This window comes from Canis lupus, chromosome 1 (genome assembly GCF_003254725.2).
Source record: "Canis lupus dingo isolate Sandy chromosome 1, ASM325472v2, whole genome shotgun sequence".
Classification (NCBI taxonomy): domain Eukaryota; kingdom Metazoa; phylum Chordata; class Mammalia; order Carnivora; family Canidae; genus Canis; species Canis lupus.
Genome location: NC_064243.1, coordinates 106,388,933 through 106,402,777, shown reverse-complemented (window position 1 = coordinate 106,402,777; position 13,845 = coordinate 106,388,933). Strand labels below are relative to the sequence as shown.

Here is a 13,845-nt window from a genome sequence, read left to right as displayed (position 1 = left end):
ATAGGGCGGGGCCAATGAGAAATGGGGAGGAGCTAGGTGGCCGATCGTCCCGGAGGGAGAGGAGATACGGAGAGCTGGGCGGGGCTAGCCGAGGGGCGTGTCCGGCCCCGCCCCCCCGGCTGGCCAGCCGCCGAGTAGCAAGGAGCAGGCGCTGGGGCGGGGCCAGCGGCTGCTGCCGGGGCTGCGGCGGGAGGAGGCGGTGCCTGCGGGAGCGAAGGGGGAGGGTCAGGGGCTGCAGGCTTCCTCCCGCTGCACTGTCCCTGGCCCGCCGCCTCCCTCTGCAGGTGCGGCGGCTGGTTCGTATCGCCTACCCACTCACCCTCGCTCCCGTTTCTGCGTCTCTCGATGTCTTTCTCTCCCCTTTCTCTGAGTTATTTGTCCCCTCGTCTCTGTCCTCGCCACTCTGGGACTCTGGCCCATTGTTCTCTGAATCTGTCCCCCCCCTCCCCTGAGTCTTTGCCGCCTTCGAAGGCTCAGTCTCTCCTCTCCCCCAACTGTGTCTCCTTCCCCTCACCCCCAGTCTCTCCTGATCTCTGTACCTTTTTTTCAGGAATTTGCCTCTCTCTGGGTCTCTGTCCCTCCTCGTTGTGTCTCTGTCCTCCATGCCCGAGCCCCCCGCCAGCCTGTCCCCTCTCTGGATCTCTGTCCCTCCAGCCCTCTGTCCCTCTTCGTGCCTCTATCCTCCACTCCCCTCTCCCAGTCTGTACCCTCCACCCCGTCCCTGCTCATTCATTTGCGTTTCTGTCCTCCTTGCTCTTGTTCACTGATAACGTCCCTCCCGGTGTCTTCCTCCCCTCCTCTGTAAAGTGCCTTTTCTCCTTCTGATCTTTCTCTTTCTCCGTCGCCTTATGCGGGTCTCTATCCCTGCTCCCCGTGTCTCTTTCACCCCCTCTGAGTCTTCATCCCCACTTCCTTGGGACTTTGTCCCGCTGTCCTTTGGTTCCTGACCCCCCCCATCACCCCCTTTAACCCCCATCCTGGCCAGGACTCGAGGCTGCGTCACTGCGGAGAGAGTTGCAGAAGTGGGGCCTGTCCTGCAGACCAGGGAGGTAGTTTCCCTCACTCCCCAGACCCTGGGCTCCCCCACTGCCCGCAATTCACTATCCTTAATCCAGTATCCTTGGGCAGCCCTCAAGCCCCCAGTGGGACCCAGGAAGGCAGAGAAAAGACATCGGAGCTTCTTACTCCTCTCTGCCCTGAATTCTGGTGTATCCCCAAGCAGAAGCAGTGAATCTTGAGGTGAGGGACTGGGCTTAGGTTGAGGCTTGGGTTGAGTTAGTTTTCTGAGCAAGTTGGGAGTGGGGGTGGTGGCTGGAACAGGGGTTGAGTAGGCACTGAGGGGGGGGAGTAGGGGCTAGAATTAGGACCTAAATCAGCCACCCTCACTTATATCCTCTCCCCTCCCCCCAACTCTACTTTTCTCTTCTGCTTTTGACAGCAGCCAGGCACGGGATCAAGTTACCAAATCAGCATTTTTTTGCAGAGGTCAGAAGGTGTGGGAGAAGGTGTGAGGGAGGGGAGGGGGCTGCCACAGGGGAGAATATGGGATAAAACTCCAGATTAGAGACCATGTGAGCAAGGAGGAAGACCCCGGGCAAGGAATAACAGAATAGTCCAGACTCCATCAGGCCCTGGGAAAACTGAATGCCATCCCTCCTTCATGGCCCTCCCCAGACCCTACCAGGATATGTGGGGGTTTTGTGAGCCTTGATTCTGTACCCATGGGGTAGGCTTCTGGAGGCATAATGTGGGCTCCGGTTATGGGGTACCCAGCCCTGCCAACAGGCTAGAGGGAAGTGGACTCAATTTTTGGCGATAGACACCAGTAGGGTGTAAGCCAATGTCTGTCCTCGTCTTCAGACCTTTCCCACCCTTCCTCCTTCCCAATCTATCCTTTCTCTGGTCCTCCAGGAGCAAAATTACTGAAAACTCCAAACTCCTACATCCGTCATCCGCGGCGCCCTCTCCTAACCCTCCTCCCCCATTCTCCAAGGCGCTGGAATTGGGAAAGGGTCTTCCGCTTCGCGATTTCTAGGACCCCAGCCTTGTGCGTCCGCTCCCATTCCCATCAGATTCCCCAAATCTAGGAAAGAGTCTCCCGAACACTAAAGCTGGAAATATGGAGACTCTCTACCTAGGATCCATGTTCCCCTAGACCCCTCTAAGAACCTTGGCCCCCAAAGCTCGTTATTAAGAAAGAATCTCTCCGCTGAGATTTTTGAGTCCCCATCTCCCGGGTCTCCCGCCTCCAAAACTGGGATTTGGGCCGTCTTACCGCCCCCGGACCCTGTGCCTTCTCCCCCTCCCCCGTACTCACCCCAAGTCGAGGCGGGGCGGGGATGGGGGAATCCGGGGCTGGCGTTGGGGGAGGGGTGACCCAGCCCCGGCAGCTCAGGGCAGCAAGAGGCTGTGGAGGGGGGGAATGACATCATCGCCGGAGGAGGGACAGCACAGCTCCCCCCAACCCGGGGGCTTCAAGCCCCGCCTTTATGGCGGACCCAGGGGTCTCCGAATCCCAAAGGGAGAGAGAAAGGAGATGAAGTCTGCGGGAATCATATTCCATCCCCTTAAAACAAGGGTTGAAAAGCCCTTTACGATTTAGCCACCACCCCCCACTGCCACCTGTCGCTGCCGTCGCGACCTGTCGCCTCCCACGCATGTTGTGGCTGCGCCCGCCCCCGGCAACAGGAGAACGCGGCCTGGAATACAAGGTCCATGATGCTCCGCGATACCGAGCTCCTTTTTCTATGGGCGGCATAGGCGAAGGGCTTCATGGGATTCGTAGTACAAGACCCTCGCACCGCTGTGAGCCCTGCCCTGGAGAAAAGGAGTGATACCTTTCTCCTTCCTTCCTCAACTCCAGATTGTTGAACACTAATTTATCTCTCCAAAAATAGTGTATTAAAAAAAAAAAAGGAACCCAGGTAGGGTCAATGTAAATAACGGATTTTTACTGAGTAGCTGGGCCTCGGCTACTACTCGGTGCGCAGGCGCCTAGCCTGGGCGCCAGCCGGAGAACTGCGCCTGCGCGGACCCACCCCCTTGTGGTCCGGCTCGTAGAGGGCTGGCGCGCGCCAAACCCACTCGGGCACCGCCTGTTAGGTTTCCGCGGTCGAAGACTGCAACGTGGGCCCCCAAGAAGACATCGCCGAGAATCCAGAGGGGCCCTGTGGGCGGAGGTATGTCCAGGGCCTGGAAGCCAGACAAGCAGAGGCGGACACCACCCCGAGCAATCTGCAAGGCGACAAGACAGGCCGCTCAGTGCGTGTCACGCGCACGGAACCTCCTCTTCCCTGGGAGCCAGAGCTTTGCCCTGCCCACTATTCCGGGCACCAGAAGTGTTTCTGGGGCCTCTGCTCCGGCCTCGTGACGTCTCATTCCCAGCTCCATCCTCTCAAATCCCATCTTATTGTATCACTCTGACTTGTGACGGCCACCTACCTGGATGACATAGTCCTGGGCCGTGAGGTTAAACCAGACCCCCCCAAGGAGGAAGGAGATTGGAGGGAGCGTTGGGATTTCTGAGCACTGGATGAGGTACTGAAGAAGAAGAGGAACAAGTGGAATTAGGTACTCAGGGCCTTGTATGGTCAAGCTCTGCTGCCTTCTCTGGCCTTACTGGCTCTTCTGCCCTCATGTAATTATTGCTACTTCCTTTAGGCGCCCTTTTGATCAAACCTTTTACTCCATCCACCTGTAGATCAAAAACTGCTAGCCCAATGAGGCGCATTGAGCCCATGGTGTATCTAAGTTGTCTTACACTGTGTCAAAAATGTGTTGAAAATTATTTACCAACTGTACACCACGGTGGTACAGACTCCAAGTGATATCCTTGGAGTCTGCTGCTGTGCAACCTTAGACGAATTGCTGAACCTCTCTGTGCCCCGTTTCCAATTTGTAGGTGTAGTTGATGGTAATACTTCACAGAGGTGTTGTGTAAGAAATAAATGAGTTTGGAAAACTGCCCGACACATAGTGTCATTATTCACAAATCATGAGGTTTCAAATAATGTTTTCAGCTTTCTCCCAACAAAGCATAAGATCTGACTTTGCCTACATGGAAACATGGCTGGAACTGAGTGGCTGGGAGCTGCCCTTTTTAGATTGATGGGGCACCTGCTTTCTAGTTTGCCTCCAATCCCACCACTCCCAACTACCTAAGAATACAATATTAGGTTACTGTAAATGACTACCAGGAAGTTTATCTTCCTTAAAAACCAGTACTAATTGCCTTGTTGGGAAGGCAAGGAATGGTGAGAAGTTAATTTCCAGTGTACATCTCTCTTGAGAGATAACAGCATCACAGTATTATTCTAAGTACCTTAAGTGGGTTAATTGATTCAATCCTCACAACATACCTAAGAGGTGAGTTTTAGTGACCCTACTTCAGAGGTCAGGAAACTGAGGCCAAGGAACATTAAGTGACTTGTCTGAGACAGCACAGCTGTTAAGTGGCAGAGCTGGAACCCAACCAGGGTAACCGAGCCACTATGATGTACCTGGTTCCCTTGGCTCATTACAAGTCCACGCTTTAGGCATTTGGCTCAGAATCCCCACAAACTGCATTTTCTCTACCCTCTTAGAAGTATCAAAGAACACAGAGAGCCACAGAAATTCTGACCTGGAAGGACCCTCCCCCCACCCAGGAGCTGCAGGGCCTCGTAGATGTGAGTGAGCAGCTTTTATGTTGCGCTGTGGCCCCCTCCATGCTTGAAACTCTTTGCATGGCTTCTCTGAGCCTCCTTCACTTGCCAGGGGCTCCTCCCCTGCCTCTGGCTGCTCCTGCCCTGTCTCCACATCTACTCTACATGGATGTTCCCCAAGGCTGCTCCTGCAACCTCTTCTCCCATGGCAGAAGGGCTGTCTGAGGGCTGATGGCCCCTAAATATTCCTGAGCTTCCTCCACACCTTCCCAGACACCCCCAGGCTCCTTAGGCTTCTCACTCCCATCCAGCCCTGAATAAACATGCATCGCCATCTCCTCCTGTCCACAATCATGCAGCCGATGTCTAGGAGGTGTCCTTGCTGCCTCCAACTACCCCTCCCCCCCAGCCTGTCACTTAGGATGGGCAGTGCCTTTTGCCCTGGGATACCTCTTAAGCACCTATTCCCACCCTCGGGCCCTAACATGGTGCCTAGTGTTTGCCATCAAAACTCCACCAGACACTGGGTCCTCACCTCCCCCAACAGCAAGGAGAATCCTCCAATGGCTGCATTCAGGGCCTGGATCTCTTCAGTGGGTCCTGTGATGAGGGATGTACCTGTGTCCAGGATGGCAGCACAGCCCTGGGCACAAAGAATCAGCCCAGTGCCCACCTTCACACTGTGAGGGGGCAAGGGGTAGACATTGAAGCCAGTGTCCTAGGAGTCTAGGCCCTCAGCTGTCCTTCCCTCAATATAGGAGCCCTAGCCCCTCCTCCCTTAGACCCAGGAGTCTGGGCCCCCAGCTCCTTCTCCCTCAGACCCAGGAATCCAGGCCCCCAGCCCCTCCTCTCTCAGATCCACGAGTCTGGGCCCCCAGCCCCCTCCTCCCTCAGACCCAGGAGTCCGGGCCTCCAGCTCCTCCCAGGATACTGGAAATCAGGCTCTAGCCCATTCCTCCCAGACCTAGGTGGCCAGGTCCCTCACCGCTCCATGTGGATCTGCCAGTAGGCAGGGACCGTGACTGGCAAGAAAGTGAGGGGTGGGATATAGTGAGCTGGATCGGAGCCACCCAGGACCAGCTCTCCTCCATCCACTGCTTCAGGATCCCTGCAGAAGCAAAGTGCTTTCAGTTTCATGGGTATCTGCCTTGCCAGCCCCAGAAGGGGCCAAGGAAGGGAATTCCTGCCAATGCAAGGTCTCCAGGTTCTAGATGGGGTAAGTGGGATGCAGGCAGGGTCTGATGTTGGGACTGGAAGCAAAGCAAGAATTGAAGAGAAATAGGACTGTTCTTGATGATGATCAGGACCGTAGGGTGCTGGGGGCTTTTTTTTTTTAATAATTTTTTTTATTTATTTATGATAGTCACACAGAGAGAGAGGGGGGCGGGGGCAGAGACACAGGCAGAGGGAGAAGCAGGCTCCATGCACCGGGAGCCCAACGTGGGATTCGATTCCAGGTCTCCAGGATGACGCCCAGGGCCAAAGGCAGGCGCCAAACCGCTGCGCCACCCAGGGATCCCTGCTGGGGGCTTCTGAAGTGAGGGTGGGGCCTCTAGGTTTGGCTGTGGAAGGTGGAAATCTTGGGGTGGAATTTAAGTGGAGCGTCGGGGTTTGTGAATTGGCTCTGGCCTAGGTGTGACTTGGGTAGAAGTGCAATGGCTTCCTGGGTGCGTGGTGAGACTTTCTGAATTGTAACTCTCACAGTTCAGAGGTGGTAGACTTCCTAGTTGGTTGAGAGGGGCAGGAGGAAGGACGGTGATTTCTGGAAGGGTAGGAAGAGAGGATCTACCCACCGGGGGCTTCCTGAGTGGGTTGGACATCCGGGTAACTGAATAGGCATAGGATTTTATGCCTGTGGGGGATGGGCCTCCAGAAGAAAGGTGGGGACTTCCTGGGTGGTGGGTGGGGCTTTCTGAGCCTGTGGTTGAGCTTCCTAACAGGTAGGTGGGACTTCTTGGGTTAAAATGGGTAACTTCTGGGGCACCTGGGTGGCTCAATTGGTTAAGCATCTGCCTTCAGCTCAGATCCTCCTGGGATCCTCGGATCCTGGGATCGAGCCGTACGTCAGGCTCCCTGCTCAGGGAGAGTCAGCTTCTCCATCTCCCTGCCTTCTGCTTGTGCTTTCTCTCGATCTCTCCCCACTCTCTCTCAAATAAATAAATAAAATATTTTTAAAAAATAAAATAAAATGCATAACTTCTGACTTCTGGAATGTATTCTTTTTTTTTTTTTTATGATAGTCATACAGAGAGAGAGAGAAGCAGAGACACAGGCAGAGGGAGAAGCAGGCTCCATGCACCGGGAGCCCGATGTGGGACTTGATCCCGGGTCTCCAGGATCACGCCCCAGGCCAAAGGCAGGCGCTAAACCGCTGCGCCACCCAGGGATCCCTGGAATGTATTCTTAAATGGCATTTGGACTTTATGGTGAAGAGGAGATTCCTAAGTTGAGTAGGTAGGGAATGAAGTTTCCTGGTTTGGGTTTGAAACATGGAGCATTTGAAATGATAGTGAGAGGGACTCCTGGGTGGCTCAGTGGTTGAGCATCTGCCTTTGGCTCAGGGCATGATCCCAGGGTCCTGGGATTGAGTTCCACATTGGGCTGCCTGCAGGAAGCCTGCTTCTCCCTCTGCCTGTGTCTTTGCCTCTCTCTCTGTGTCTCATGAATATATATATATATATATATGGAATGATGGTGTGTCTTCAGAAGGTCTTAAGTTTGCTTGGTGAGCGGGACTTTTGAACAAGTGTTACTTATATTGGGTAGGTGACTTGGTGAGTGGAGGATGAGACTTCCTTTATTGGGTAAGGGACTTTCTGAAAATAGACAACCCTACTTCTGGGGGCTAGGACTCATAGGAAGGTAGACCCTTCGCCTTTACCTGTTGAGATAGAAGGAGAAGACAGGCTTATCCAGTAGCCCCTGGTCCACCAGTAAATCCAGCGGGGGCTGAACTCCTCCCACAGCCAGAATGGGGAAACCGAGGCCCAGTATTCCATCGAAGTGGGCTAAAGTGAAGACCAGGCTGGGCTCCCACAGCGCCTCTCCAAAAATCACTGATGCACTCTTAACTCCTCCAATCTAAGGATAGATTCACATGGGCAAATTACTTCTTGGAAGACATAACCCTGAGATTTTCCAAACCAAGGCATGAATCTGGAGACATCTGAAAACAACTCCGACTGTCTAGAAAGCTTTGCTTCCCCACTTAGGAAGCCCACTCCTTTAACCAAAAAGCCCCACCCCCACTTCAGAAGCCCCGCCTCCCACTTCAGAAGCTTCATCCACTTGCCTAGGTAGCTCCACCTCCTAAACCACTTCCCTAAGCCAGATCATATGAGTCTGGCTAATATTAGATCATATTAGAAACATTAGGGTTCTCCCAGGCTCAAGTCTTCCTGGGGTCAATGGTCACGCACAGTCAGCTTGTCCTCACTCAGGATGCCATCTAGCCTCCCAGTTCCATATTGAATGGCAAACTTGGTCCCATTGGGTTGGAATGAGCTGGAGGCTTTGGAGTTGTAGCGGTGGTGGAACCCTAGGACAGAAGATCAGGGAAGTGTCACTGGGGAAAGGGAATCTCCCCAACACCTCCTGCCTTGGTGAACTTGTCACCTGTGAGGGCATGTCAGAAGAGAACAGTGCCTCAGATATCCTTGGCAAGCCAAGAAGCAGCCTCCTCCCCTTCTCCCATCACCCCTGTTCAGCCTTATTCTCCCCCATGAAAGCTCACAGCAGGGCAGACTGAAGAAGTGGCATCTTATGGATGGGACCCAGAGATTGGAGGAGCCAGTGTCAAAGATGACAGAGAAGTTTTGCGGGGGTGTTCCCAGTCCAATTTCCCCATAATACTGGACCTGATGGCAAAACGGGAGAGAAGGAAAATGAAGAGCTTGACTTCTTAAGCACGGAGAAGGGGAGGGACTCTCTGAGACTGTGACTCACATTCATGTAGTTAGAGAGAGGTACAAAGACAGGGTTATCCCCAGAGGATGGTACCCCCAAACTGGGGGGCACTGTTGGCTTCCCCCATCCCCTCAGTGAGTTCAGGGTCTCGAGTCCAGGGTAGACTCGGCGGAGAGGAATCCTGTAGGAGAGAATACTGACAGTTAGGAAACTACTCTTCCTGGAGACCGCGTATAACAGAATTTCCCAAATAGGATGTAATGACAAAGCAAATGTCTCTATGGCCCTACAGAAACTGTCATTACCAGAAACCCTACAATAACAGCCTCCCAGGAAAACTAACCAAACATATCAAACCATGGTGACAAATTTCCCCCAAAGACTCTACAAGAGTGAGCCATCCCAAACAGACCTTCCCCAAAATCTTTCAATAAGAGACTTCCAATTAAAATAAGTCATTCTCAGGAAACAGATATTCACAAAGGTTTTCGAAGACCCTAAACATAAAACTAGCCTTTGTAAAGATCCTGGCATGCTTCACATCATGATGCTGAAGGCTATTTTCCTCACTATTCGTGGGGGAGGAGAGTACAAGCATCAAATCCCAATTTCACTCTTCACACTAAACTACATTCCAGATAATCAAAGACCTAAGGTGAAATGTAATATCATAATATTGCAAGAGCACTAGAACGAAGTAAAATGTTTCAGTAACTCTGGCTTTTCAAAGCATGATAAGAAGATCAGAAATCACTGGAGAGCCAGACACCTGGGTGGCTCAGCAGTTGAATGCCTGCCTTTGGGCCAGGGTGTGATCCTAGAGTCCCAGGATCAAGTCCCACATCGGGCTCCCTGCATGGAACATGCTTCTCTCTCTGCTTATGTCTCTGCCTCTCTCTCTGTGTCTCTCATGAATAAATAAATAAAATCTTTAAAAAGAAAGAAAAAAAATCACTGGGGAGAATATTGATGAGTGGGACTCCAAAATTTTATTTATTTTTTAAAGATTATTTATTTATTCATGAGAGACACACAGAGAAAGAGGCAGAGACACAGGCAGAGAGAGAAGCAGGCTCCATGCAGGGAGCCCGACATGGGACTTGATCCCCGGTCTCCAGGATCACCCTCTGGGCTGAAGGCAGAACTAAACCGCTGAGCCACCCGAGCTGCCCGGAACTCTAAAATTTTAAACCTTTGTACTTCCTTCCCCCAACACACAAAGCTGTTAAAAAAAAAGTTTTAAAAAATCAAGGGGAAATAATTACAAGTTATATGTCAAAGAGTTAATATCTCTAATATGCAAAGAGTTCTTTGCAAATAAACAAATAAGAATAAGATAAACCACCCAGGGATCCCTGGGTGGCGCAGCGGTTTAGCGCCTGCCTTTGGCCCAGGGCGCGATCCTGGAGACCTGGGATCGAATCCCACGTCGGGCTCCCGGTGCATGGAGCCTGCTTCTCCCTCTGCCTGTGTCTCTGCCTCTCTCTCTCTCTCTCTCTGTGTGACTATCATAAATTAATAAAAATTAAAAAAAAAAAAGATAAACCACCCAGCATTGGGAGACAATTCTCCATGCTTCTCTCACATTTTCACAGAGGGACTGACTACCTTTGCCAAAGATTTCTTTTAATGAACAGCCTTGGGAGAGAGAGTGTCTCCCTCTGGGGCAAAAAGCAAACAGGTTTATAATCCATTATAAAAGGTTCAGGGTCCCTAAACTTAGGGTTCCTCTCCTGTATTGCACCTCACTGCATGTGCAAGTCAAAACCAGCCCTCTTCATCTCACCCTGTGGGTACTGGGGCTCAGAGAACTGATGCCCTGGCTACTACTGTTGCCAGGAGTAATAACCTGTCCTTGTCTCTGACCTAGGGGTCTTATGCCTTCTATGAGCAGCCATGAAACTGTGGCAAGCTAACTTCACAGTTCTTGACATTTGGTAGGAAAATAGGCAAAGGACATAAACCGGTAATTTGCAAAAGAAATCAAACCAATTTCTAAACAATTAACATCTTTTTATGTTAGATGTTGAACCCCAATTGTCATCAAAGGAATATAAATGACAAGAATCAGAAACCTTTTTTGAACCTGCAAATTGGCAAAGAACTAAGAATACTCACTGTTGGCTAGAGGCTTAGATTGATATAAAACTCTCTGGAGGAGGATTGGGCAAATATATATCATAGAGTTTAAAATTGTACACACCTCTCAACCCAACTTAATTTCAGTGAATTCCATCTACAGGAGATCACTGGACAAGTGCACAAATATGTTTATGAGGATTTATCTAATTTTGAAAACTGGAGATGAGGCACCTGGGTGGCTCAGTGGTTGAGCATCTGCCTTTGGCTCTCAGGTCATGATCCTGGGGTCCTGGGATGGAGTCCCACATCGGGCTCCCTGCAGGGAGCCTGCTTCTCCCTCTGCCTTTGTCTCTGCCTCTCTCTCTCTGTCTCATGAATAAATAAATAAAATCTTAACAAAAAAAGAAAACTGGAGATCAACTAGGTAGGACTTGGCTCTGTGATGGAACATGCATAGAATGGAGTCCAATCAATCACTAAAAAGGAGAAAGGAGATCTTTATGCCAGTGGTTCTCAAACTAGCAGGAAGAGGAATCACCTAGAGCAATGGGCAAAGTTTTTTGTAAAAACTTTGCCTGCCGTTTGTCTCTGTTGGAACTGCTCAACTCTTACTAGTATAGCACAAAGGCAGTCCTAGACAACATGTCTGGGTTTTGTCAAACTCCATTTGCAAAACAAAGACAAAAGCAAAACAAAAAAACAAAAACAAAACAAAACAAACAAACAAAAAAAACAGGTGGCAGGATGAATTTGGCTGTGGAGCTTGGTGTTTGCCAACCCCTGACCTAGAGTTGAAATTCAGAGCTTGTAGTTTCTGATTGACTAGGTCTGAGGTAGAGCCTGAGAATTTGCATTTCTAACAGGTTCCTGGGTCATGTGGATGCTGTTGGTTCTGAAATAACTCAGAGAACCACTGCCCTTTGCCCTGGCTTGGGAAATGGTTGTGATTTATTAGGTTCAAAAAGCAGCTTAGCAAACATCCTGTGCAGTAATATTTTTGTACCTTCTTATTGTCATTCCTGAGAGCCGTGCTCCCTCCCTCACATCTTTGCCACACACTCCCCTGCCCCCGCTGCCATGACCAATCTTTGAGAGGCTCAAGAATGTCAAGTGGAGAAAATGTTTCCTGGAAGAGGACCCTCCTTCTCCCCATCAAGAGTTCCAGGAGATGGGAGAACAGAGGAGAGGAAGTGAGAGGTGGGGGAGAGCATCAGGCCAGGGGAGCGGGGAGGTCACTGGGGCCCCCAAAACTGGACTTCCAGAGACCTAACCAGTTTGGAAGATGTGAATCTGGGGGAGTCACAGCTCTGAGTCTCCAAGATCTTGTTGGGCTAGGGGTGTGGGGAGTTGTATGTCTGGAGACCCCAGGACCAGTTCATCAGAGCTCAGGGTGGCATCTGGAGGGTGCTCCCAAAAACTTGTCAGGAAAGGGGAGAGAATGGGGAGTCCCCCAGTTGAAGGTCTCAGAGTTGGAAGACCTCGGACTAAAAGGGTTTCCCTAAGGTTTCGCTCTTAGTTCATATGGAGTAGAAGCCCCGCGGGGATGAGAGCCCCTGTTTGGAGATCTGCAAACCCAAGAGATAGGAGTCATGGGTCTTGAGGTGCCAGGTTTAGGAACCAGTGAACTAGGGGTCCCAGACTTAAATGGCGAGAAGGGAGAGTCTGTCCTGGATTTGGGGTGGTGATAGGGTCCCCAGTACCGGATCAGCGAGGCCCGGGCAGGCTCCACGATCAGCGGCAGTGGCAGCAGCGGCAGCAGCAGCGCTAGCGGCAACATCTTTAGGGACCCGATGTAGACGCTTCGGTTCTTTCCCCAGAGACTCCACCCTGTGCACCGCCCACCTCCGGGGTCCGGAGGCGAGGTGACCAAGAAGTGAAGTCTCTTAGCGGGTGAGGGAGGACGGAGTGGAGGGAGGGTGCGGTCAGAAAGCGGCAGGTGTTTTTGGAGGGATGTGTGGAGTAGTTTTGTAGGGTCGCCAGAAGGGTCAGCTCGTGTCGTGGGCTCGCCTCCATCGCAACTCCAAGTGGAGGGAGGTCTCCTGCGGCTCCACCCCCATCCCCCCTCAATCCTTCAGGTACTGTCGCTTTTATTTGTGACTTTCATTTCACTTCACTTTTCTGAGACTCATTAACCACAAGAGTTTTCTTGGGCAAGCGAAGAGATGGGCGGGCTTTGTGAAGATGAAGGATCTGGAGGGAAGGGGAAGAGGGTTAGACTAGAGGCGCTCTGTCTCATAAATGGGACCCCCAACTCTTAAGAGGTTTATTTGGAAAATTCTGAAACACACACCAATAAAAGTAGCCCATAGCCCCATCGCCATCGAAAGAGCATCAAAATAATTGGCAGTGTCTTTATCTCTGGGCCTACCACCTTTTTCATTAACTAAATTTCTCAAATATTAAATGAGCATCAGAAAAATCTGGTTAGGGACGCCTGGGTGGCTCAGCGGTTGAGTGTCTGCCTTTGGCTCAGGGCGTGATCCCGAGTCCCGAGATCGGTCCCACATCGGGCTCCCTGCATGGAGCCTGCTTCTCCCTCTCCCTGTGTCTCTGCCTCTCTCTCTCTCTCTCTGCATCTCTCATGAATAAATACATAAAATCTTAAAAAAAAAAAAAGAAAAGAAAAAGAAAACTCTGGTTAAAAGGCAGATTCCTTGGCAAAACGCACCTCCCCCCACCTCATTCCCCCCTCTTCCCCCCCATCCCCGCCCAGGGATCCTGATTCCAAAGACATAGAGCCCAAGAACCTGCATTTTTTCTTAAGATTATATTTTTAAAGATTTTCTTTATTTATTCATAAGAGACACAGAGGCAGAGACATAGGCAGAGGGAGAAGCAGGCTCCTCAGAGGGGGACTCCGATCCTGGAAACCCAGGATCACACCCTGAGCCAAAGGCAGAGATGCTCAACCACTGAGCCACCCAGGTGCCCAAGAACCTACATTTTTAAAAAAAAATTTTATTTATTTATGATAGTCACACAGAGAGAGAGAGGCAGAGACACAGGCAGAGGGAGAAATTCGATTCCGGGTCTCCAGGATTGCGCCCTGGGCCAAAGGCAGGCGCTAAACCGCTGCGCCACCCAGGGATCCCCAAGAACCTACATTTTTAAACAAGCCCACTGATCAGGGAGCTGCAGGCCTTTCTAAGAAACTATTTGACGTGTTGGTTTTCTAACTTAGATTTACATATCAATATCAGCTGGCATGATTATT

The 13,845-nt window shown here is 51.2% G+C and overlaps 1 protein-coding gene and 1 long non-coding RNA gene across 3 annotated transcripts; one reads left to right on the top strand and one right to left on the bottom strand.

Annotated features, from left to right (window-relative positions):
- The first annotated feature begins 180 nt into the window (after positions 1-180).
- On the top strand, positions 181-2,930 carry LOC118353631 (uncharacterized). Of its 2 annotated transcripts, none has more exons than XR_004812859.2 (2): positions 181-1,239; positions 1,442-2,930. It is a non-coding gene; the product is annotated as an uncharacterized LOC118353631 (long non-coding RNA). The 2 variants fall into 2 exon arrangements; XR_004812858.2 differs by having other exon boundaries at positions 1,439-2,930.
- On the bottom strand, positions 2,931-12,526 carry NAPSA (napsin A aspartic peptidase). Its single transcript, XM_025424159.3, has 9 exons — positions 12,332-12,526; positions 8,589-8,730; positions 8,377-8,500; positions 8,063-8,181; positions 7,525-7,724; positions 5,629-5,751; positions 5,179-5,323; positions 3,442-3,540; positions 2,931-3,234 (listed from the first exon to the last, which is right to left on the bottom strand). The coding sequence occupies exons 1-9, from the start codon at positions 12,406-12,408 to the stop codon at positions 2,995-2,997; spliced, it is 1,269 nt and encodes a 422-aa protein (XP_025279944.1). The 5' UTR covers positions 12,409-12,526; the 3' UTR covers positions 2,931-2,994.
- Between the last annotated feature and the right edge of the window lie 1,319 nt (positions 12,527-13,845).